At 51.8% G+C, this 25,478-nt stretch overlaps 1 protein-coding gene across 2 annotated transcripts in view; it reads right to left on the bottom strand.

The window, feature by feature from the left end:
- The window catches only part of AZIN2 (antizyme inhibitor 2), a 22,575-nt gene extending 15,872 nt beyond the window's left edge, over positions 1 to 6,703 (bottom strand). The window contains exons 1-4 of one of the 2 annotated variants that reach the window (XM_058673957.1): positions 6,549 to 6,703; positions 6,314 to 6,434; positions 5,505 to 5,681; positions 4,074 to 4,247 (exon numbers count right to left, since the gene is read on the bottom strand). In XM_058673957.1, coding sequence (XP_058529940.1) covers positions 4,074 to 4,247; positions 5,505 to 5,609 — 279 coding nt within the window. In that variant the 5' untranslated portion in view covers positions 5,610 to 5,681; positions 6,314 to 6,434; positions 6,549 to 6,703. 2 annotated transcript variants of the gene reach the window in all.
- Positions 6,704 to 25,478: the final 18,775 nt, after the last annotated feature.

Here is a 25,478-nt window from a genome sequence, read left to right as displayed (position 1 = left end):
CTGACCTAGCAATGGATATCACTTGAGATGCCTGCATCCTGCATCAGAGGCCCTGACTTCAAGTCCCAGCCCCACTTCCAGTCCAGCGTCCTGCTAATGTGCATCCTGAGGGGCAGCAAGTGATGGCTCCAGTCCCTGGGACCCTGTCACCCAAACTGGGACATCTGGATGGAGTTCTGGGTTCCTAGTTTCAGGCTGGCCCAGTCTGAGCTTGTTGTAGGCACTTAGCCAGTGAGCTAGCAAGTGAAAAATGTTTCTCCTGCCTTTCAAATATTTTATATATAAATCCATGTCACTCTGGCTACCTTTGGGAGGACATAAGGGACTGCTGGGGAAACTAGCCCATGCATCATGGGTACTCTGGGAGAGCTGACTAGAAGGCAGGATACAGGTCCAAGAGGCAGGGCCAGCAAGCAGGGTGAAGACTGCAGGGGAGGGAGGTTTTGAAGGATCCCCAGTGGGGGTGATAGAAAACATGCATTTGAACCTACTGGGTGCCAAATGTTTTATGGTATCAACTCAGCAGGAAAGAAAGACGTGTCTGGCTGGAGACAGTGGTGGCAGGTTGCCACTGGAGATCAAACTCCTCAAGGAAATTGGGAGACACCAAAAGGCAGGAAGTCCCCCAGGACCCGCAGGGAGGTGGGGGTGGCCGGAAGAGGGTGGTAAGCAAGTCACAACACTTTCCTTTGGCAGCAAAGTGAGTCTGAACAGAAGGAGCTGTTAAAGGTCCAAGTGCCCAGTGTGGGCAGGGCAGGCAGGGCAGGGCTTGCTCTCACCTTCAGGCATACACATCTGGCTGGACAACTAGCAGTGTGGGGCCACCAACGTGGTACAGGAGCTTAAGCCACTGCTTGTGGTGCTGGAATCCCATACTGCAATGCCAGTTTGAGTCCCGCCTGTTCCACTTCTTATCCCACTCCTTTCCATGGATGTAGCAAGGCAGTGGAAAATGGTCCAAATACCTGGGACCCTGCTAACCATGTGGGAGAGCAGGATGGCGTTCCTGGCTCCTGGTTTCAACACAGCCCAGCCCTGCCTGTTACAGCCATTTGGGGAGTGAACTAGCAGGTACATGACTCTCCTTCCCCACCACCCCCCCGTGTGTGTGTGTGTGTGTGTGTGTCTGTCTGTGTGTGTGTGTGTGTGTTTCTATCACTCAATGAGTTTTTAAAAATGAGATCTGTATGTTATCACTGATTACTTTTTTCTAAAAAGAATACACAGCTGCACTGAAGGGTGACAGGCCAGACAATAAGAGGACAAGGAGTGTCCCCGAGACCAGGGCCAATGTCAGCATGAACAGATCTCCACACCTGCCGAGTCCAAAGCACCATGGGACAGTTCGTATGCCACGAGTATCTGTTTATGTTTCATTACAAAATCACAGAATTTACTTTCTGTATAATTTATGTATTTGTTAAAAATGAAGATGCTACTTCGCTCAAGACAGGTTACATCCCAACAAAACCACAGCAAATTGAAGCAAAGCGTTAACACCTCAACCCACCGGGCACCCTCATGGAGGCACACAGCGCCCTGTCAGATAGTGGGTAATCCTCTTGTGATCATGGTCTGCCTGGGAACTACGCTCAGGGTCAATGCCCAGCAGCACCAGGGGGATGGTGCCGCACATCGTGAGCACGGGGAAAACGCTGCAGCTTCCAAGGACTGTCTGTTGCTTTTGTAAAGTAGAAAAGTCAGAACTGAACCATCATAAATCAGACGGTCTGTGCTATATTCCCTCAAAACCAGACCGGTGATGGCCAATGAAACGACAAAGCTACTTTCTTTCTGAGTGAACAAAGGGATATTTGAATAATTCAACAATTAACGCTTAAGATAAAGCGTTCGCTGGATCCTGGAGATCGCAAGGGACCTTGGGAAGAGGTAATTCATTATGGTAGTGAGAATGGAGGCTGGGGAGCAATGGCTTAGGGAAGGGTGTGCTGAGGGAGGGAGGTGAGGGTAATGACTCCATCGGGTTTCTCAGCGGAGGGGTTGGAGGAGGAAGTGGAGTCCAGGGCAGGATGCCAAGGAAATGAGAAGATGCCAACGGAGACCAGGGAAGGGTTAAGGGCCCAAGGTCATTGGGAAGGTGACTTAGGAGGACCAGAGTACCAGGGCAAACAGTGGCTGTGCTGGCCCTGGGGTGTGTCTATGCAGCTCATGCCCCGGCCCTGGAGAATGTCCAAAGAGATACATCGATGCTAAGCATGGCCGCCCCCCACATCTGACCAGGAGAGGGCAGCCTCAGTCTGCTAAGAAAGGTGAGTTCAAGCAGTCTCAATTCCTCAGAAAAACCTACCAGATTCCGCGGCCGCAGGGGGGCGGGGCCTCTCCCAGCCTGGGAGCGCACTGAGGGCTCCAGCAGGCCAACCCCTGCCTGAGGTCCTTGGGAAAGACATCAGGGACCACACTGTTCAGACACCAGGGACCTCCCAGTGTGTGACCCTGGGGGTGTGGCTCAACCTAAGTGCATTGTTTCCTTGTGCATCAACTACACTTCCGCCAGGCTGTTGTCAGAATCCCAGCAAAACAATGACCTCACAGGTTGTTTTGAGAATAAAATGAGATCACGTACAGAAAGTAGTTGGCAGAGCGCTGGACACAGCAGACACTACTCGGCAAAACAGCGGACACTTGAGCTGCCCCTATACATCTCCAAGGTCTCTCAACCCTGACACTCCACAGCTCTGACCTTCAGGCTATAGGACCAAGCACTTCACCACTCCTGGGTTTCCAGCTGATCAGCGTGGGGGCCAGGGGTGGTTCCTCCTCTTCACCCCCAACCAAGGCGGTGGAAAAGGATCCTGCAGGATGCAGAGGCCGGGCCAGCGTGTTGCAGGAGGCACTACCAAGAAGGGCCACAGTACTGGCCCTGCCACCAGCAAGCCACACGCGCTTGGCCCCCAACTCCCCCAGATGCAGTATTAGCATCTCCCTGACCGCTGCACAGGACTTTAGGTAGGACATGCAGGAAGTCAGAGTGACAGAGAGCGCAAAGTCAAGAGCGTGAGGCTAGCACCACCCAGAAAGCTCACATTCAGTAATCTGGAAGGTTACGTACCCCACTCATCCTGGGCATTCCACCCTGGCCCTCCTCTCTCAGTCTATCTAGAGTCTACCCCAGAGCCAGCAGCTCCCTTCACTGCAGCTCAGGGCACTAGAGGCTCTGTTGCCTGCCCCATCAAGCCTTTATTCCTGCCACACCCTCCCTATAGGTGTCGCCTGGCAGACCTCCCCCACTGCCAGAGGACAGCTCCTTTCTCCCCTGGGAAGCCTTTCTAGAACTCACCTCACAGCACCCAGTCACGCTGCAGACCAGCAGCTCACAAGACAATACCCACCAGCCATGCTCCCATCTCAGGGCCTTTGCACCAGCCACTGTCTCCCTGCTGGAAGGCTCTTCCCCTTGTTACCCACAGGCTTGGGTCCTTGGTGCCTGGAGGTCAGTATCTTCATCACAACAAAGCGCTGCTCAGCCAGACCATCTAAAAAACGCTTTCCTTGCACCCAGCACTGTCTGCTTCCCTTTCCTGCTTTCTCTACACAGTCTGACTCCTCAGAAAGTATCTGCTGAATGAACCAATGAGATGTGTCCAAAGCTGTCATCTGAGGACACCTCATAGCCTCCGGTAAGAACCGAAGGAAAACAGACGAACTAAAGGTGTAAGTCAAGGACAAGAGTCTCTTCCCCACTGTACTGCCAACCCCGCCACACACAGCTGCTGCCGTGTGGGTTGTACTGCCAACCCGTGAAACAAAGCCAACAACATGGAGGTATTTGCTTTGTTTTAATCAAAAGATAATGCATACAGCTTTATGCCAAAACATGAAAAATCTCCAAACAGGGAACCACCTAACCAGGGACACACAAGGCTCCAAGTTGGAATTCCAAAGGCCCAAAAATACCACACTCGTTCCTCCCCAACTCACCCCACCGACCTCCATTCTGAGCAGGTTGTCTTGCCAGAGGGCAGGGGCCGCTCATACTCCCCAAGCACCACCCACACTTTGCAGGCAGGCACATCAGGCCAGTGTACCAGCTCAAGAGAGCGGATGGGGCTCACCTTGTTGGCACAGCTGAAGCCCAGTCCCAATTCAGCCAGGACCTTCAGCACGCCTGGGCTGCTGTTGCACTTGACCGAGTAGAAGGGCCGGACTCGCGGCAGGCACTTGAGAAAGCAGAAGTGCTTCTTCACCACGGCACCCAGGTCAGCCACCAAGAAGGCAGCCACCTCACCCTGCATGACAAGAGGAGCACAGGTGTGAGACCTCTCCAGCTCCTTCCCCGTGCGCACCATTCATGACGTTCCAACTCCCCGCTCTAAGCATAGCACTGGCACAAAGCCACCACCATGCTCAAAACTGCTCTGGACCCCCCAACCTGCAAAGGACCAGCTCCTCAGCCTAACATCCCAGCTGCCCCCACCCAGCTCCAGCACCTCCGCACCTCCGCACCTCTCCTCTGCAGTGGCAATTCCAGCCACCGGCAGGACCATTTTCCCACCTCCAGTAGAATGGGGCAGAATCCTAACCTATGGTCCAAGTCCAGTCCAAATGCTGCCACTAAGGCAACTCTGCCCTTAATGCTCCCACTGCAATTGTCCCCAGGTGTCAGCACTTATGCTGTAGGGCGGGGTCAATTCTGCGGAGGCCAAGGCCATGGCCTTCAATCCGCTGCCGCCACACACAGGTGCTCGACAAAGCCTCCAGGTGACAGGTCTGCACTGCAACCCACGCCAGCGGACATGTTACTAAGGTCCTATGCATACGAGGCCTGTGAGACCGCCTTCCTGAGGCCTGCCCTGGGACTTGGCTTCCCTTCTATGCAATAATTTTTTTGTAAACTAATGCCCATTTGGCACCTGACCTTATACTAAGGGTCAGGGAACACCAGGCAGGGCTCTGACCCTGAAGGGGTTTGAGTCTAGAAGAGCATGAATGAGACTTAAGTCATGACCGAGCCTTGCACCAAGCTGGCATGTTGAGACCACGCAGTAGGGAACACAAGGGAGGACAATGCAGAGGCATGCTGAGTGAAGGTGAGAGGGGCTGAGGGGAGATGGGGCCAGGAAGGGGGCACAGCCTGGGCAAAGGTGCGCATGGCACCTCTGGGGAGGACCAATGGAGTGGCTGAGCTCTGATGGCACAGTGGAGGCTGTGTGAAGGTGCCTGGACCCCACAGGCATGGGGGCGCTGCCAAAGAGCTCCAGGCTTGAGCAAGAGGTGAATGGGAGCCTAGGACACAGGACAAATGAGTAACCTGGTACGTTACTTCAGGAGGCAGGGTTCACAGGGCTCCCCACAACTGCATGTGGGAGCTGAGGGAAGGTGCCAGGCTCTGAAGGGGGTGTTCCATCACGGGGGAGGGGGGCAGGGATGCAGGAGGGCCAGGCACCTGGCACAGTGAGGGGGTGAGGTCAAGGCCCAGCAATGGGGTTGTAAAGGAAGACGAAACCCCAGCCATGGCCAGGGTCTGGGGTGTCAGGGGCCCTCACCGCGGTGGCCTGCGAGGCCCCCAGAGTGAGCTCCTCCAGCAGGTCGCGCGTGCTGAAGCCCTCCTCCACCATCACAAAGTCCGCTTCCCTCAGGTAGCCAGCCATGCTGAGGAACAGCAGCCAGCAACCTGGATGGCGCCCCTGCCGCAGCCGCCGCCTTAGAAAGTATGCAACACACTGCGGAGGGGGCAGACAGAGAACACGGCTGGGGGGCGGGCTCCTGGCTCCAAGGCTGCCTCTTCCAGTCCCACCGCGCCCCTCCCCCAGGGCCAGCCCGGGAGGGGTGGGAGGTCTGGAATCCTAGATTCCACCCTGGGCCCAGGCTTTGTGTGCTTAGATGTCAGTTGCTTGGAGCCTCAGTGGCTACACCTCTAAAATGGACTTAAAAAAAATCCTTTCCAGTTCTGTAATTCGGGGGTCTTCAGATAGAGGGCCTGAAGGAAAGGAAACAAACCGGGGAAACTTGACGCCCCCACGCAGCCTCCCGACACGCCCACCCGGCGGAGTTTGGGGTGGCCACGCCCAGGTGTCTCCACTGGAACTGAGAGTCCACTCCAAAGCCGCATGACCTTGAGGATGCTCAGGCCAGTCTCCGGGGGCTGCAGCCTCCCCATTTGGAGAGGGCGTTCGGGGCCACTTAGGGACGTGCTAGAATACTACGCGTGCTGAGGGTGGGGGGTCGCCATGCGAAGGGCGGGGACCACGAACCCCAAGGCCAGAACGGAATGCTGGGGGCTCTGTGCCGGTGACCCACCCCCCGAACGCAGCGTCGAGGTCCCAGGTCCTCCGCCCCCCAGAACACCCCTTACCAAGCCCCGTCCTCCTTCGCGGGGGCCAGAGCCAGGCGTGCTGCTAGGGGGGGTCGCCGGAGACCTCGAAACTTGTGCAACACCCCGAGGGGGAGTGGCAGTTGCGGAGCCGAGGCCCCTGCTGTGAGAAGGCAAGCGGCGCCCGGGGTGGGGGGTGGGAGCGAGTGAGCGCCCCAGCCCAGGGCTGTCGCTCCCCGAGGCCACCCCCACTCCCGCAGCCTCTCCCTGCACTCGCCTTAAAACGCATTTACACGGCTTCGGCCCATAGGTCTCCCCAGCGAGTGAATCGGGTCCCCGGCGCCTCCGCTCGCTCGCTCCCCCCGGCTAGGGCCCCGCGGCCTGCGCCCCGCCCGCCCAGCAGCCACCGACCCCACGCCCCGCCCGCCGCCAGCCGCCCGCTTATATAGGCCCCGCCCAGGCCCCGCCCACCGCGCCAGAGCCCCGCCCCCGCTCGCTAGGTTGCCCCGGCAACCGGGTGCCGCCATCCCATTGGTCGATTCCGACATAAAGCATTCAGCGCTGCGAGGTGGCCTGGCCGAACCGTCGGCGGCGTCCCGGCCCTGGACCAGCTGGCCGCTGCCGTCTTGCAGCGGCCCAAATCCCGGTGGTCGCCGCGCGCGGCATCCTAGGACCATGCACCTTTGGTGGGCTGGGAAGCCAGGACGTGTCCCATTTACCCCGGGCGGCCTTTTCTGGCATTACCTCAGCGCAAGGCTGCCCCTCCGCTCTCAGATGCTCCTGGCTCCTCTTGGGAGGAGGCCAGCGTCGTCCCTTTGTATCGCTTTTCTAATAAAACGCGTTTTATTTAATTACCTAAAAGCCGGCTAAAATGTCCTCTCGAGAGGTCTTGTGCAGCTCAGGGCTGAATCCTGCCAACTCTTACCGCCTTCCCCTACTCAAAGCAATTCCTTCTTCCCCACACAGTCCAGTGCCTTGTCACCTCCTCTGCGGAGCCTCCCAGGATTTCCCGCGCCTTCCGGAAGCCTCCCTCCCCTGGCTGGAGATGCCTGTGGCCTCATTCAGTGTTACTGCTCAGCTCCCTGCTGGGCTGCCGGCGGGTGCCCGGCGTTCCTGTCTCCTGGCGTTAGAGCTTTGAAGACGCTTCAATAATTATGTTACTCACGCTGCTCCAGCAGCAGAAATTGTACAAAACAGCTGAAACTTTCTTGGAAAAGGGGAAAAAAAAGAAAAAGGATTCTCTCTATCAGACATCAGAGTTTTTATAGCACGTTGTGGTCTTTTATAGCAGCGTGGGGTGAAGCAGGAAGAGACAGTTGCAACGTCTACAAGAGCCTCATGTGTACTCAGGGAAATCAGCATTTCAAGCCACAGGTCTTTGGGTCTCGTGTGTGTTCCTGGCTCCTGGCTGGTGGTGGGCTTTTGAAAAGCCACAGGCCCAGGGCCGTCCTTACTAGTGCCAGTTCATGTCCTGATCGCTTTTGATCCAGCTCCCTGACAATGGCCTGGGAAAAGCAGCCAACAGTAGCCCCAAGTGTCTTGGTCCCTCCCTGCCAACCATGCAGCAGGCCCAGAAGAAGTTTCTGGCTCCTGGCTTTGACTTGGCCCAGCCCTGCATTGTAGCCATTTGGAAAATGAACCAGGGGATGAAAGATTTTTCTCTCCCTCTCTCAGTAACGCTGCTTTTCTAATACATTTTTAAAAGCAAAAAACAACTTTTTAAAAAACCGCAGGCACTTCTTATTCTGTCTGGGTATCGTCTTAAGACACCATGCACGAAGAGAACATGGGCAGTACATGGACAGTGCAGGGCCGTGACCTTGCCTGAGGGAGAGCCCCGCCCTCCATCCCCCTAGCCACTTGGACCTCGGGATACTGAGCATCCTTGGGTTGGGCCATCTTGCCTGGGCCCAGGACACCTGTCCCTGGCTCATGTCCCAAGACAGGTTTCTCTGGGATCTTTCCGTCTGGAATTTTCTTGCTGTCTGTGCATAGAAACTGACTTTCAGGAGGGTTATTCATGAGTTGATGCTCTGAGAGAAGGACATTTACAGCTGGCTGCCTTTGGACACCATGTCCTGGAGGTTTGTTACCTGGTATACAGGAGGCACAACACGGGTGCATTCAGGGTGCTGAGTGCATCCGTGGAGACCAGGAGGAACGACCCAGAATACATCCTCCATTTGCAATCTCTCAAGGATAATTCATCAGAGCAGGTAAGTCCGCCCCCTGGGCTACATACAGGTGGGCTGTGGTTTCATCTTTGTCTCTACTGGGTCTGTGATGTCACTGGATCTCCATGTCAACCCTAGATCACAAGAGCTTCAGATAAGGACTCTGAAGCTCCTAGAAGGTTGGTGATCTGCTCAGTGTCACACAGCAAGTAAAGGCAGAGCTGGATTCTGACCCTTAGTAACCGACTCAGCCGTCTGCTGGCATCCAACCTGCAGGTCCCTCTCCTGCCAGCCTCTCTGTTCACGGCTTTCCTGCATCCATGGTTGCTTGGCCAAACTCTCAAGAACAGAACAAAAGGTTTCTGATTTCTAGTCAGCCAATTTCAATCTGTTCTCTCGAAGTCATTCCTGAGCAAAGTCACCAATCGCGCAGTAATATAAATACCTATGAGCACATAGAACTAGAAAGTTTGCAGAATACTTTCCTGCTCATCATGGAATTCAGGTTTCTTCCAATTCTATCTGTATTATTTTTCTGAGGCTCTGGGCTCCTGGTTTCAGATTGATGCAGCTGCAGCCATTGCGGCCACTTGGGAAGTGAATCAATGGACAGAAGATCTTCCTGTCTCTCCTCTTCTCTGTATATCTGCCTTTCCAATTAAAAAAAAAATAAGAGAGTTGCAGAGAGGGAGGGTCTCTCTCATACACACATACACAGATTGAGGCAGAGAGCACAATTACAAAAGCGAGAGGGAGAGAGAGAGATCTTATGTTTGCTGGTTCACCCACAAATGGCCACAGGAGACTGGCCCAGGCTGATGCTAGCATTGCAACAATGGCTAAACCTCTGCCACAACACTGATTCCTGGTCTAATGACTTTATTTTCATTTGAAAACAAAGTTACTGAGAGAGGGAGAGACAGAGAGAGACATCCATCTTTTATCTGCTGGTTCACTTCCCAAATAGCTGCAACAGCCAAGCCTGGGCCAGGCCAAAACCAGGAGCCAGGAGCCTCATCTAGGTCTCCCCATAGATGCCGGAACACAAGGACTTCAAGTTTCTGGGTACTCTCTACTGCCTGCTTCTTGGCTTTCCTGATTTTGTCATGTGCAGCCTGGTAGGACCACCCTCGACTGCTTTCCCATATCACAAGCAGGGAGCTGGATGGGAAGCAGGGCAATTGGGATACGTACTTGCACCCATATCTGATCCTGGTGCTTGCAAGATGAGGACTTTAGCCACTAGGCTACTGTGCTGGGCCCTCTGTAAATTTTTCAAACCTTTTTTCTTTTTTAGAAAAAAAAAAAAAATCTGGCCCAGTATAATGGCCTAGTGGATAAAACCTCACCTTGCAGCTGCCAGGATCCTATATGGCACAGGTCCATGTCCCAACTGCTCTACTTCCCATCCAGCTTCCTGCTTCTGGCCTGGGAAAGGAGCCAAGGATGGCCCAAAGACTTAGGATCCTGTATCTGGATGGGAGACCTGGAAGAAGCTCCTGGCTCCTGGCTTTGGATTGGCTCAGCTCTAGCCCTTGTGGCCACTTAGGGAGTGAACCAGTGGATGGAGATCTTTGTCTTCTCACCATAAATCTACTTTTCCATAAAAAATAAATTTAAAAAAGAAAAAACTCAGTATAGCACTTCAAAATTATTATAAGATTTACTCCATAGTGAGAGAAAGAGAAGGAAATAAACATGTACTGATCATCTGTGTGTCAAGTACCATGCAGAATGCTTACAAACACATCATTTTTGGGCCCAGCGCGATAGCGTAGTGGTTAAAGTCCTCGCCTTGAACATGCCAGGATCCCATTTGGCCGCCAGTTCTAATCCCAGCTACACTTCCCATCTAGCTACCTGCCTGTGGCCTAGGAAAGCAATCGAGGACAGCCCAAAGCCTTGGGACCCTGCACTTGTGTGGGAGACCCATAAGAGCTCCTGGCTCCTGACTCCTGGCTCCAGATCGGCGAATACTGGCCGTTGCAGTCACCTGGGGAGTGAATCATCGGACAGAAGATCTTCCTCTCTGTCTCTCCTCCTCTCTGTATATCTGACTTTGCAATAAAAATAATTTAAAAAAAAAAACAAAAAATGCCAAACACATCACTTTTAATTTCTTTTTTGTTTCTTGATGATTTTTTACAGAGTTGATTAGGGTGATAAGGCTCAAGGGCTATAAGAAGGTGGGTGAACCCACCATTTCTACATTCCCCTTTTTCCCTCCTGTATCTGGAGGAAGAGAGGAGACAAGGGGAGAAGCCACACCCCACCTCCCAAACACCTCTGCACCTTGGGATGGAGGACAGCTACTCGACATCACCCCATGGTCCCCGATGAGGAGCATGCTCTGAGGGGTCTGCTCAAGAGGTTTTGATAGTTCAACAGTTCTGAATTACTGCTGATCTCACCACTCCAAGCACAGAACTCATTGGCTGACATAGTCCACCTTAGGGTCTCCTTTTGCCCAGATACTCACTGCCAACACTTGGCTGGGGTAGTTGACCCATACATTCTGTCCTCCATCCTCTGTTATGGTATGAAGTGTCCTCAGCAGACCCCAGTGTACTGCCATATCCTCCATGTGCACGTGGATATGCTGTCTACTGCTCCGTAAGTCTCTGAGGAGGTTCAGCTTTGACACTTGCACTTCACGCCAGACCATTAAACCTGCAATTCTCTATGTGATTGGCATTCTGAGCAGTTCAATTGGGGAGATCCCCAAAGAAACCTTGTCTGAGGTGATCCCAGACCTGATTCTTGTGTGTGCTTGCCAATACAGGGTCTGGTACAGTCTATAGCTCCAATCAGCTTACATGAATTCTGGTGGTTGCAATTGCTGGGTCAGTTCTATCTCCAAACCTGTCTTCTACACAAACCAATGGGTGTTGCAACCCAGGTTGCTCCTGTCCACCATACACTCGGTCTTCATGCAAACCAGCGGGAGCTGCAGCCTTGTTGGAGCAACCTGCAATAACCCCCACTAGGCCCACCCCTTGCCCTGGTCCTCGTGCTTGCCAGTAAGTACAGTATGTTCAGGCTGTTCCACACCCCATTCAGCTCTCATGCATGTCAATGGGCACTGAAGCCTAGTTCAACCCAACCAACCCCACTATCCTACCCACACACATGCCAGCAGGTGCCACTCTCTGTCTAGCCTTGCCTGCCCCAGTCCTGGTTCTCATGCTCACCAGTCGGAGTAGCAACCCAAGAGGGAGGTCTCCACTGTTTCCCTACTGGGCCCACTTCCACTCCAGGATCTTGCACTCTCTAGGTGGTTCTGCAGTTTAACTTGACAGAATTTGCCCCTCATGCCAGTATCTGCCAACTGGTGCTATGGCAAAGCCCAATCAAACCACACCCACTCTGGTAGGAACAGTCAACCCAGCCTGGCTTTTCCCTGGTCACACTCACATGAGGCCAACAGGCGTTGTAGCCCTACCCAGCCTGATCTGCCCCCATCCCAACTCTCACACTCAACAGTGGGAGTGGTGGTACAACTGGGGAGCCCCACACAGTCCCCCTACCTGGTTCACCCCCTCCCCCTGGTCTCACATGTGTTGGTTGGATGCTGTGGACTAGTCTGGCATGGTCCACTTCACCTTAGCATTTGCCAGTGGATGCTGTAGCCTGGCTGGGCCTGGCCTGGCCCACCTCCAGTTGCAGCTCATGCTGGTGGGGTCCAGTCCTGGTCCTCATGTGAACTGGCTTGTGTTGCAAGTCCAACCCAACCTGACCCACACTCCATTCTTGTGCTTGGAGTCACCAGGAGGTGATATGAACTGGCCCTGCCTGGTTCGCCCCCAACTTGCACCAAATGTATGATGGTGGGTACTATTACCTGGCCTTGTCTGGGCTGCTCCCTATCATGGTTTTTGTGCTCATCTGCAGAGACTGTGTATCGACAGAGGAGTTCCCTAACTTTTTACTGTTGGATGTAACAGCCCAGCCAAGCCTCGTCCACACCGAGACACAGCTCACACATGGCTCAGTAGGGTCAGAGACCTAGCCTAGCTGGTCTTACACCTACCCTGGGTCTCATGAGCATCAGTGAGTGCTGGAGTCTAACCCAGTCTGGCACACCCCAGACCCAGTCCACACTTGGGCTGAGGGACACTGCAGCCATGTCCAGACGAGATAGCAGTCCCCATTCCAACCCTCATACTTACCAATGGGAACTACAACCCAGTCAGGGCATCCCCTTAGCTCCCCAACCAGGCCTGTTCCCAGCCATAGATCTTGTGCATGCCAGTAGTTGCTCTGACCCAGCTTTGCATAGTCCCTCCCCTGTCTTGGCCCTTGCCTTTGAATGCTGCAGCCTGGCCTAACCTGCCCAGCCTCCAGTCCTAACTCTCACTGGTAGATGCTGGAACCTCAGTCTGCTCCCATCCCTGGCCCATGCAAACCTGTAGGTGTGATGGCCTTGTCTGACATGACCTGCTCTCCAACCTGATTTCTGCACTTGCTGGTGACCTAAGGTTTGCGTGGCCCTGCCTAATCCACCCCCTTTCCAAAACCAACCCACACATTTGTCAACAATTGGATCTACCTTGCACAGTTTGCCCAACCCCCTGACTTGGACACATGCTCACCAGTGGGAGCTACGACTCACTAGGGGAGTTTCTCAAGTTCCCCCACTCAGCCCACTCTCAGATCTAGATCTCACGCATGCCAGTGGGTACTAAGCTCTTGCCCAGCATAGCCTGCCCCTCCATCTTGGCCTTGTATGAGCTGATGAATGTTGCGGCCCAGCCTGCCCCACACCCTGTTTTAGGATGCACATGTGGGCGCTGCAGCCTGGATCTGCCCAGACTGTTCTTGGTCCCTACATCCGTGAGTGATGGCAGGTTCCATGGTCACACCTAGTTCAGCCCATCCACCCCAACCCTTAAGCTAACCAGCAGGACTTGTATTTCCACAGGTCCGCATATCCCCTACAGAATTTACCCCCGGACCTGGTTCTCTCGTGTGCCGGTTAATGTCATGACCCAGCCTAATGTGATCTGTCCCTTGTTTCAACATTCAGTCAGGTACTGGGATCTAGCCCTGCTAAACAGGCCCCCAGCCTTAGCTTTTGTGTGGACTAGTGTGTGGTGGTCAGCAATGTTCCATGCTAACAAGCCCAACTCAGGACTCCCATGTGGACTGGTGCATGAATCTGACCCATAAGGTCTCTCAGTCTCTCCCCTCCAAACCACCAGGTCTCAGTCCCCTTACTTACTTGCAAGTACAGCGGCCCTGTCATCAGGTGTCCTTCAGAATTCATTGTACACTTACAGTGGCCTTATCCATGGATGTCCCTAGGCAGTAATTCCACACCTCTAAGACCTCAGAGCTTGTTGTTGGGCGACCAGAAGACAAAGCTCAGCACTGTTGGTACTCTGGCTGCCTGCAAGCCCAGGGCCCTCCCACTGCCTAGCAGCACTAGACGGGGAGCTAGGATCCTCAGCAGACAGCCTGGCTTGGCATGGATTTCCTCAGCCACAGCCACGTGACTAGGGATCCAGACACTCACGGCTCTGCCCAGACTTACCTAGACTCTGCCCACCAACACATTGTCTGCTTGTTTTTAAACATTTTTTTTATTGCAAAGACAGATATATATAGAGAGGAGGAGAGACAGAGAGAAATATCTTCCATCCGATGATTCACTCCCCAAGTGACCACAACAACTGGTGCTGCGCCGATCTGAAGCAAGGAGCCTCTTCTGGACCTCCCACGCAGATGCAGGGTCGCAAGGCTTTGGGCTGTTCTCGACTGCTTTCCCAGGCCACAAGCAAGGAGTTGAATGGGAAGCAGGACTGCTGGGATTCGAACCAGCGCCTATTTGGGATCCTGGCATGTCCAAGGTGAGGACTTTCGCCGCTAGGCCACCGTCCTGGGCCCAACACATTGTTGTTCCTCTTTAGACAGTCTTTCATGATAGGAGGTATTAGTCCCATTTTCCAGATGAGATCACTGAGCCTATACTCTTCATCTACAGTTATACAGCAGTTGAGTCACAGAGCAGGAATTTCGATCTGTCAGACTTTAGACCTGTGATGTGGGCCCTGGGAGCAGGACATGAAACTTAAAGAATGCTGACACTAGGCCAAGAGCTGACAGCAGAACTGTGTAATGGCTGGAGCCCAGGGTCAGACACCAGACAAACAGGCCAGAAGGAAACCAGCCCCGAGTCAGTACAACAACTTCGTTCAAGGCATTCAAGTACTGGAGACCCCAAATAAAATAATTACAAAACATAAAGAGAACTGGAGACCCAAAGATAAAACAGCAGCCTTAGAACTCGATAAGGTTGGAGCTGTCCATGTGCAGGGATGAAAATAAATAATGACCACGACCATCATTTACTGAACATGTACTCCACTCCAGCTACTGCACTCTGCCCTTAACTGGCTCACCTTCGTACAGTGAGTTCTAAGATTTACATAGCCCTTACCCCACAGCAACCCTAGGAGCTAGGGGCTATGTGTGACCCCCTACCACAAGGCAGGACATGAACGTAAAGAGGCTGATTTGCTCAAGTTGTGCAGCAAGTAACTAGCATCGTTGCACTACAGATGTTTTGTCCCTCTCCATCCCATGTGTAAGGTGGGGATTATGATTCTCCTTCTATAAGGGAAGAATCTGAAGTTTAGCGAGGCCAAGTGATTTTCCCAAGATCACACAGGTTCATAAACACAGCACATGGACGTAAAGAGCTGGACACAGCTGGACACAGAGCTGGACACTGATGAGGAACGTAAAACACTGTGGCCCAGAGTCCTGGGCCCAGCCCTCGGAACCCTTCAGTTCTGAGGAGAGTGTCCATGTCCCTCCAACACAGGGACAGGCAGGCAGAGGAGCCAGCCCAGGACCAGCATCAGGGAGGCAAAGTTCAAGAGCATTGACTGAATGAGGGATTACTCAAGGGGACCCCAAAAAGGTTATGGGAAGACAGAACTGGAGAGTGCCATAATACAACATGTATTCAGATCATACACTCTGTGTCCATTCCTGTGCTTTCTGTAAACTTTATAAGTTTACTCTGTATATATGATTTTGAAAGTGTTGTTTCTTTCTTAAAAAAAATTATTTAGGGCCCGGCGGCATGGCCTAATGGCTAAAGTCCTCGCCTTGAATGCCCCGGGATCCCATATGGGCGCCGGTTCTGGTCCCGGTGGCTCCACTTCCCATCCAGCTCCCTGCTTGTGGCATGGGAAAGCAGTCGAGGAGGGCCCAATGCATTGGGACCCTGCACCCGCATGGGAGACCTGGAGGAGGTTCCTGGTTCCTGGCATCGGATCGGCGTGCACCGGCCCGTTGCGGCTCACTTGGGGAGTGAATCATCACACGGAAGATCTTTCTCTCTGTCTCTCCTCCTCTCTGTATATCTGACTTTGTAATAAAAATAAATAAATCTTTTTTTTTTTTTTTTTTATAAGATTTATTCATTTTATTACAGCCAGATATACACAGAGGAGGAGAGACAGAGAGGAAGATCTTCCATCCGATGATTCACTCCCCAAGTGAGCCGCAACGGGCTGGTGCGCGCTGATCCGAAGCCGGGAACCTGGAACCTCTTCTGGGTCTCCCACGTGGGTGCAGTGTCCCAATGCATTGGGCCGTCCTCTCCTGCTTTCCCAGGCCACAAGCAGGGAGCTGGATGGGAAGTGGAGCTGCCGGGATTAGAACCGGTGCCCATATGGGATCCCGGGACTTTCAAGGCGAGGACTTTAGCCGCTAGGCCACGCCGCCGGGCCCAAAAATAAATAAATCTTTAAAAAAAATTATTTAGGGCCCAGCACAATAGCCTAGTGACTAAAGTCCTCACTTTGCATGTGCTGGGATCCTGTAATGGCACCAGTTAGTATTCCGGAGGCCCCGCTTCCCGTCCAGCTCCTTGCTTGTGGCCTGGGAAAGCAGTGGAGGACAGCCCAAAGCCTTGGGACCCTGCATCTGCGTGGGAGGTCCAGAAGAGGCTCCTGACTCCTGGATTCAGATCAGCTCACCTCTGGCTGTTGCAACCACCTGGGGAGTGAATCAGCAGATAGACGATCTTCCTCTCTGTCTGTCCTTCTCTCTGTAAATCTGACTTTCCAACAAAAATAAATAAATTTTTAAAAGGCAGAATTACAGAGAGAGAGAGAGAGAATCTGCCATCTATTGGGTCCCTCCCCAAATGGCCACAGCAGCAGGAGCTGGGCCAGACCAAAACCAGGAGCCAGGAGTTTCAGCTTCATCTTCCACATAGGCGGTAAGGTGCAAGGAGTCAGGAGATGTTTTGCTTTCGCAGCTGCTTTGGCAGGAAGCAGGACTGGAAGCAGAGCCGCTGGGTTTCAATCCAATAATCATATGTGACACTGGCTCCGTAGGCAGTGGTTTAACTTGCTATGCCACAGTGCCAGCTCCAAAATCATTTTACAAAATAGTAAGTAGGCTTGCGAGTGTGTGAGCTAGTGAATAAGTGAGTGAGTGAGTGAGTGAATAAGTGAGTGGGCAAGTTGAAAGGCAGAATATTGCAGAGAGAGAGAGAAGGATATACAGGGAGAGAGTGAGCGAGAGAGAGAGAGGCAAAAAGAGAGTTTCCATTTGCTGCTACTCCCTAAATGGTCACAATAGCTTGGGGTGAGCCAGGTTGGAGCCAGCAGCCAAGAACTGCACTCAGGTTTGCCACTTGGGTTTCCCTTATGTGGGCCCAAGGACTTAGGTCATTTTCTACTGTGTTCCCAGGCCACTAGGAGGGAGCTAGATTGGAAACAGAGCAACTGGATCTCAAACTAGCACTCTAATATGAGATGCTGGCCTCACAAGCAGCAGCTTGATGTGCTATGGCACAACACCAGCCCTTGATTTCAAAAGATTTTTGCAGGGCCAGCACTGTGGATCAACAGGCTAACCTTCCACCCTCAAACACCAGCATCCCATATGGGCGCCAGTTCAAGTCCCAGATGTTCCACTTGCCTTCCATCTCCCTGCTTATGACCCAGGAAAGCAACAGAGGATGGGCTCAAAGCCTAGGGATCCTGCATGCTGTGGGAGACGCAGAAGAAGCTCCTGGCTTTGGATCGGCTCTTTGGCCATTGTGGCCACTTGGGAAATGAACCAGCGGATGGAAGATCTTCTCTCTGTCTCTTCTCTCTGTAACTCTGCCCTTCAAATAAAAATAAATACATCTTTTAAAAAAGGGTTTTTTTTGCACCAAAATGACCCTATAGTTTCTGCAAACTTTCTGAAGTATCCCTCCATAGACAGAAAGCACTAAAACCTTGAATTCTGTGGTTTTGATTCCTTCATTTCTTTTTCTTTCTTTCTTTCTTTCTTTCTTTCTTTCTTTCTTTCTTTCTTTCTTTCTTTCTTTCTTTCTTTCTTTCTTTTTATTGAAAAGACAGATTTACAGAGAGAAGGAGAGACAGAGAAAAAGATCTTCCATCTGCTGAATCACTCCCCAAGTGCCCACAATGACCAGAGTTGAACTGATCCAAAGTCAGGAGCCAGGAGCCTCTTCTGGACCTCCCACACAGACGCAGGGTCCCAAGACTTTGGGCTGTCCTTGACTGCTTTCCCAGGCCACAAGCAGGGAGCTGGGTGGGAAATGGAGCAGCTAAGGCACAAACCGGCACCCATATGGGAGCCTTGCGCTTGGAGGTGGAGGATTAGCCAGTTGAGAAAATGTGTTGGGCCCTCCTTTACATCTATTTTCACTTATCATCAGGCTACACAAAAATGTGAATGAAAAAAAATTCATAGTAGTGTGTGACCATCAAGGAATTCACACACCTTCTCTCAAACCAGACCCCAGTCCTTTCTAACAATAGTGACAAGAAAATAACAATCCCAAAAGGGAGGAAAAAATACGCAGCTGAAAACTTCACTTCCTCTTACTGTTGCCTGTAGAGCCAGCCATCTGGGATGGGAGGGAAACAGCTGCTGGCTGCTGTTCTCTTCTGCGTCCACAAGGTTCTCGGATTCGAGCCTGTGCCACATTCACCTGATGGACTTGCTAGAACACGGACTGCTGGTCCCTGTGCCACAGTCACCTGGTGGACGTGCTAGAACACAGACTGCTGGGCCTCACTCCAGAAATTCGAGTTCAGTGGGTCGGGGGGGCAGTGGGTCCCGAGAATGTGCAGTCCTGACAAATGCCCAGGTGGCACTAAGGCTGCTGAGCCGCGGACCAAACTCTGAGATGCTCTGGCCTGCATGAAATGAAGCACAGCAGATAAAAAGGAGAAAAGGCCTCAGGCTCTTGCCCCCAGCTGCTGTCCGGCAGGGAGATTGCACAGATTCCGGACAACAGAAATCCAGTCTCCTGTGGCAAACTTCACTGGCTGCAAGACCTTGGCATTACTACTTCCATGAGCCTCATTTTACTCATCTGTAAAATGGACATAATCAGCACACATCCTTTCTAGGATCAGTGTGTAAACAGTCCACAAGCACATAAAACTCTTGCCTCGTGCATGGTACCTGCAGTCTCCTGTGTGTCCCGAGCAGCAGCGATTAGGATTCTGCTCCTGAGAGCCAGCAGGCATGGGCGGGGTCAGAGGAGAAAACGCAGAACTACATCACAGGGGGCAGGATGGGAGAAGCGGTCCCACAGGGAGGTGGAGAGCCCCAAGTAGAGGAATACCTGGGGCAGGGTGGTCAGGGCTCAGGAGCAGGGGAGGGGGTGGGGGCTAGGAGTCCTTTCCAGGCCCCATGGGGCTTCACAGGGATGTAATGGAAATGCTGAGCCCTGTAGCACACAAGCCTGATTCAAGCTGGCTTCGTCCTTAAAGGCTGTGGTACTCATGCTGCCCTGGAAAGCAGGTCAGTCACCTTCAAAGAACAGGGGCCCAGGCAGCCTTGTCTGCACCCCAGACTCTTTGCTTCCCTGCTCACTGCTGCCTGACTCCCACGGGGCCCTGCATTCACACACCTTGGGTTAACTGAGCAATTGGAGACAGAGGCTGTTGCCAGGATATGGGGTTCAGCTTGGTATTAGGGATCCACTCCAGAGGGCACTCCAGTTGTTGGCCTCTGTCTCTGAGGTTTCCAGCCATGCCAGCATCCATGGGACCCTGAGAGGCCATATTGGGACTCGGGGATAGCTGGGCCCCTGCCTCACTACTTGTGTGTCAGGATTCAGTACTGGGACTTCCACGAGGTCTCTCAGCGCAGGGGAGCAGACCCATCATGGTAAAGCTAGGCTCAGAGCTGGCAGCTCTTCTCTTGGTTAAAGTGGGTCACAGGGTTGTCCCAGATTCAATGTGACATGAGACTGCACTGGGAGTGCAGGAGGCAGGTTCATCATCCACCATCCTTGAAGACCAGCTGCTCCCAAATTAGCCACCCCCTTTTTCTTTTTTCTCATATTGGCGGACCAGCAAAGCATCGAAGTCCCCTTGGAAGAAAAGGGCCCAGGCACACCCCGATGTCAAAAGCAAAGAGGCCTTTAAGAATAAAATGCAAGTTAAAGTGAAGAGTTAATACCATGGACCTTGGCGACGACTGGGGCTTAATAACCAGGTAGGAGCGCTGTTTGGACTTGCACTAAAGAGGAATGTAGATACCCTTCTGCTACCATAGGCAAACTCTATGAAATCATGCAGAGATGTCATTAATAAGGAATATGCAGCCAAGGAAATGGTGGCAGGAATAAAAAAATGTTCCAACGTGGTTCTGGCACTAGGTTACTCTACAAATCTGAGGCTCCAGTGTGCTGAAATCCTTCCTGATGCGCCTATGTCCCAGGCTAATGGACGGCCACTCCTGCTGAAGTTGTAAGAATTGGAGCCACGGGGCTGGCACAGTGCCTTTAAGCCAATCTTCTGCCTACAGTGCCAATATCCCATATGAGTGCCAGTTCGAGGCCTGGCTGCCCCACTTCCAACCCAACTCCCTGTCTATGGCCTGAGAAAGCAATGAAGAATGGTTTAAGTGCTTGGGTCCCAGCACTGACACGGGAGACCTGGAAGAAGCTCCTGGCTTATCTCTGGCTATTATAACCATTTGGCGGAATGGACCAGAGGATGGAAGAGCTCTGTCTTTCCTCCTCTCTCTGTAAATCTACCTTAAAAATAAAAAAAAAAAAAAAAATAAGAAAGAAAGAATTGGATTTGTGTGGGCCTACATGTTCCTTGGTGAAAAGAACCTTACATCTCTGTAGAGCTATTTCCTGAACCATTTGGACTAGACGTCTACTTGTCTGTGTTGCCAATGACCATGAAGTGGCTTTTGCCGGGTACCATGGCAAAACCCAGCGAGGATTTTGCCAGCATTCACTGCTACATTGGAAAGCGCTTTTTATTCTTAGTCATTTTCTGATATAACTGATGTCCTTTTAAATTATTAATTTATAGCAGGACTTGCGTTTCCATTTGTTTTCTGTTCTGTGTTAAACAGAAAATAGGAAGCACTGTTGTGCACGCTGGGCTAAGCTGTTGCCTTTAACACTAGCGTCCCACCTCAGAGCAATGGTTCGAGTCCTGGCTACTCCACTTCCAATCCAGCTGCTCCCTGCTAATGGTGTCTGAGAAAGCTGATGATACCCCCAAGAAGACAATGCATATAGGAAACTTGGATAGAGTTCCAGGCTTCTTTCTTCAGCCTGGCCCAGTTCCAGCCATGCCAGCTATGTGGGGAGTGAACCAGCAGAGGGCAGATTGTTTTCTCTGTCAGTCTCTCCCTCCATCACTCTGCCTTTCAAATAAAATAACATGTAAAATCTTTATAAAAAGTAAAGAGAAAATTACTCAAGTGCAAGCTCCTTTTCTCATTTCAAAGTTGCTGCCAGTATATACAGAATCAGACAGAAAAGAAAAATTCAGTGAATATTTAATTGCCTCGTTTACAGCATTGCTTGGATGCTAATGGGTCTATCTCTTCAACAATACACACTTTTCTAATCTGGGTTAATGCTACATGGTAAAATGCCCAGAACCCCAGTGCCAAAGGCTCAACTTAGTGCACGTATTGAAAACTCATGCCTTTTGTGCTTTTGCTTATTTTTATGCTTGAGCTAAGGCAGCCCAGGCTCTGCAGGCCCATCAGTGTCGTCCCCCCAGGTCTTCTATCTTTGCTCAGATTGTTCAAGGATAGTTATTTGGTGATTTGCTTCAGGGCTTTGAATCTAATGCACTTCTAACACAACAGAGCATCACTGCATAACCAATTTTGTGGAAGAGGTGGCATTTTAGGAATTGTATTTCAGATCCTAAATAAATCCTATTTCTAAATTTCAAAGCAAAAAATAAAACACAACCCTGCAGTGACTTCTCATTGCTCTTGGGACAAGGTGTTAGATCCTTCAAGAAGGCCTGGGTCAGAGTCCAGCTCCAATCTCCCTTCTTCCCCACCGCCTCCTCCCCCGACTCCCCAGGCCCTCCCCACTCCAGGACACTGCCATGCTTCTTTCAGTCCTGGGATGGTGTCTCTGACTCTGCTGTTACTGCTGTTCATCCTTTAGGCCTTTGCTTTCTTGGATCAGTCAACCCATGTCTTCCATGGAAGTAAAAGGGGACTGCGCTCACTTGGCTCAGATAACTAAGCCATAGAAAGATGAAAGTTCGGCTATGGACAGGATCCAAGAGATCAAACAATGTCATTGGGTTAGGGTTAGGGTTCAAGTCTTGCTTCAAGTCTCGGTGCTTTCTTCCCCAGAGCTGGCTTCCTCCTTAGCGAAGCTCAGCTCCCTGCATCTGTCCACCTGTTGGAGGACAGAGGTCATATCTTCTTTCTGGGACCCCAGTGTGAGCTTGGTGCCCAGCAGGCACTCAGTACAGAGAACAGCCACATTCTGGAACTTGAGAATGTGGCATGGTGGGAAATAGAGGCTGGCAGGGATCGGGGCAGGCTGGGCGCTGGCAGGAGACCAACATGCATTGGTTCTGTTGGCAGAGTCATGGCTCTTTTCGAGACTCAGGTCTGCCATGTCTAGAATGAGCTCCCAGCCCCTCCTCTCCCCAGCTCTGAGGTTGAGAAATTAAAATCCCCAGCTTTGAGGTTGAGCCACCAAAAATACTTGCAAGTTCCCGGGAAAGCCATCTTACAATACCCTCTCCTTACCCATGTTTAATCTATTGAAGTATGATGTTCATCATTTATTTCTGCATAACAGGTGATCTCAAAAGGTGGCAACTTTAAACAAGTGTTTAAGCAACAAGCTCCAACCACAACCATGTTCTGGTATAACGAATTTTCACCCTGTTCAAGGGTGAGCCTACAGATCACTGGAAAGCCACTGACTGGTGACAGGCCTGAAAGGAAAGTACAAACTAGTTCCTGAGGCTGGTGTTGTGTCACAGGTGGTTAAGCCATCACTGCGATTAAACATCCTAGACTGACTCAAGTCTCAGCTTCTCCACTTCTAATCGCTTCTTGCTAATGTGCCTAGGAAAAAGCAGCAGAAGATGGCCCAAATGCCTAGGCCCTTATACCCACATGGAAAACCCAGATGACATTCCTGGCTCCCGATTTCAGCCTTGCACACTGTAGCCATCTGAAGAGCGAACCAGTGGATGGAAAATTCTCGCTCTCCAAATAAATAAATAAATCTTTTTTTAAAAAAATCACATAACTCTCCCTGTCACATTTCTCTTCACCTTTCACTCAATGAATGCACCTGGCAAATATCCCAAGCCTTAAACAGGGGTTTGAAGTCCCCCTACACTACCCTGATTTCACACTCAGCAGAACCCTGAGGAGACCAAGGCTGAGGCTCCAAACCTACAGATAGGCCTTCTGGAACCCCAGGTCCCCTAAAGCATAGATGTCAGAGGTCAGAGCTGACACTCAGTTCCCCTACTCTGTGTGGCTTCAGTGCAGCTACTTCCTCTCCTGTGAAATGGGCTCATCATTCCCAGCTAGTCTGGTAGATACAGAACTGGAGAGGCAAATGCTGAGAAGCATAGGGGCTAGCAGAGAAAGGGCGAGATGAGTTGGTGAGGATCTTCCCCTTTCTCCTAGAGAGGTAGACCTAACTTCAGGGTCCCGCTGCTGTAAACAAAATGCTAGGAGTTCATCTTCCAAGCCCAGAGTGCTTGTAGGCTCCCTTCATCCCTTGATGGGAGTATGTGAGGCTTGTGAAAACACACCTGCCTCTATCTCCTTAAGGGCCAGAAGAGTGAGCAAAGGACTGGTTGCAGCCAGTTGGACCAGACAGGGCAGTTGCGGCCACCAGCATTTTGCAAAAATTGCTACCATTTTGCTCTTCTGTAATAGGACCTTGTCACTCTTCCACCATTAGCACTTGTCAAATTCTCTTCCCCATGAACGTGGGCTGGCCTTGACAGCTCCCTTATAGCCAAGATAGCTCAGCAGAAAGAACCATGAGCAACTTCCAAAAGAAACCTTGAAACTTTTCCTGGGTCTCTTGGAAACCTAGCTCACTCTACTGACACTCCAACCTGGACTCCAGCTGCTTTGTCTTGGGAAGCTATTGGGGAGAGACCACATGCTCTGGGGTGACAGGCCTCAGCACAGACACCAGACCTCTAAGGCAAGCAGCTTCCAGGAGACTCCAGCCATTTGAGTCTTCCTAGCTAATTCCCAAACATTTCACAGTAGTGCATTGCTTATTCGTGGCTGCACTGCAATTACCACAGAGTGCAACAACTAAAAGCAACCAACAGTCATCAGCTCATGAAGTTTCCAGTGCTCCAGAACCCAGGAGTAGCTCTCTGGGTGGTTTGGACTTCCCATGAAGTTGCAGTCAAGTCGTTGGTGGGGGCTGTGATCATTCAAGATTTTCTCTGGGACCAGAAGGCCCATTTCCAAATTCATTTGTGTGGCCTATTTCTCCAGCAAGGCCTACATGTGACCACCTTCCCAACAGGATGGCTGGCATCCCCCAGAGGGAGGGACCCCAAGAGACAGGGGTGAAAGCCACAAGAATTCTTACAATTCAGATGGAAAGTGATGTACTGATGGTGACATTGCACAACCCTGACACAGTGTGGCTGGGGACTATGGCGGGGCATGACCAGCAGGGGGCAGGTATCACAGGAAGCTGTGTTGGAAGCTGCCTACCACAAGCAGAAACTAGATATCCTCGCTGCGCCTTGTCACCTGCCTGATTTCCAGGGGTCAGAATTGTGGTGTGGCAGGCTCAGCAGCTGCTTGGGATACCCAGCGTCAAACTAGAACCCTGGATCAAGTCCCAGCTGCTACACTTCTGATCCACCCCACTAATGCACTTGGGAAAGCAGCAGAAAAGAAATGGCCCAAGTACTTGAGTCCCTACACCCATGTGGGAGACCTGGATAGAATTCCTGGCTCCTGGCTTCAGTCTGGTTCAGCCCTGGTTTTGTGGCCATTGGAGAGCAAAGTACTGGATCAAAAATCTCTCTTGGGCCTGGATGGTAGCCTAGCAGCTGAAGTCCTTGCCTTGAACGTGCGGGATCCCATATGTGCGCCGGTTCTAATTCCAGCGGCCCTACTTCCCATCCAGCTCTCTGCTTATAACTGGGAAAGCAGTTGAGGATGACCCAAGGCCTTGGGACCCTGCACCCACATGGGAGACCCAGAAGCTCCGGGCTCCTGACTTCAAATCAGCGCAGCTCCGGCCGTTATGGCCACCTGGGGAGTGAATCAACAGACAGAAAATCTTCCTCTCTTTGTATATCTGATTTTCCAATAAAAATAAAATAACTGTTTTTAAAAATCTGTCTCATTTCTCCCCCTCGCATGCACACACACTGTTTCTCTGCCTTTCAGGTAAATAAGTAAATAAATCCTTTTAAAAAGTGGTGGCTGTGTTACCCCACTAAATTTGGAGTGTTTCTTGCGCTGCAGTGGGGTATTGGCTCGATTTGGACTGCCACCAGAGGGCATCAGACTTCTTCCTGCTGATGTCCACTGAGTGGCTGTGAATGTCTTCCTGCCCCAATGCAGACAGTCACGGAAAAACGGGAAAGGGCATTGGCACAAGATGGTCATGGATGTACCCAGATGGCAAGCAGGCAAGGAGATATGCAGAGATGCCACTCATGTCCACAGACTCCAGGCCTAGAGTCGATGTGATGGAGACAACCAGCCTCTTGGGGGCAGAGGTGAGCTGTAAGGGGCCAGTG

This window comes from Ochotona princeps, chromosome 2, assembly GCF_030435755.1.
Source record: "Ochotona princeps isolate mOchPri1 chromosome 2, mOchPri1.hap1, whole genome shotgun sequence".
Taxonomy (NCBI): domain Eukaryota; kingdom Metazoa; phylum Chordata; class Mammalia; order Lagomorpha; family Ochotonidae; genus Ochotona; species Ochotona princeps.
The sequence above is the reverse complement of the archived record's forward strand: the minus strand, read 5'-3'. Positions and strand labels throughout refer to the sequence as shown.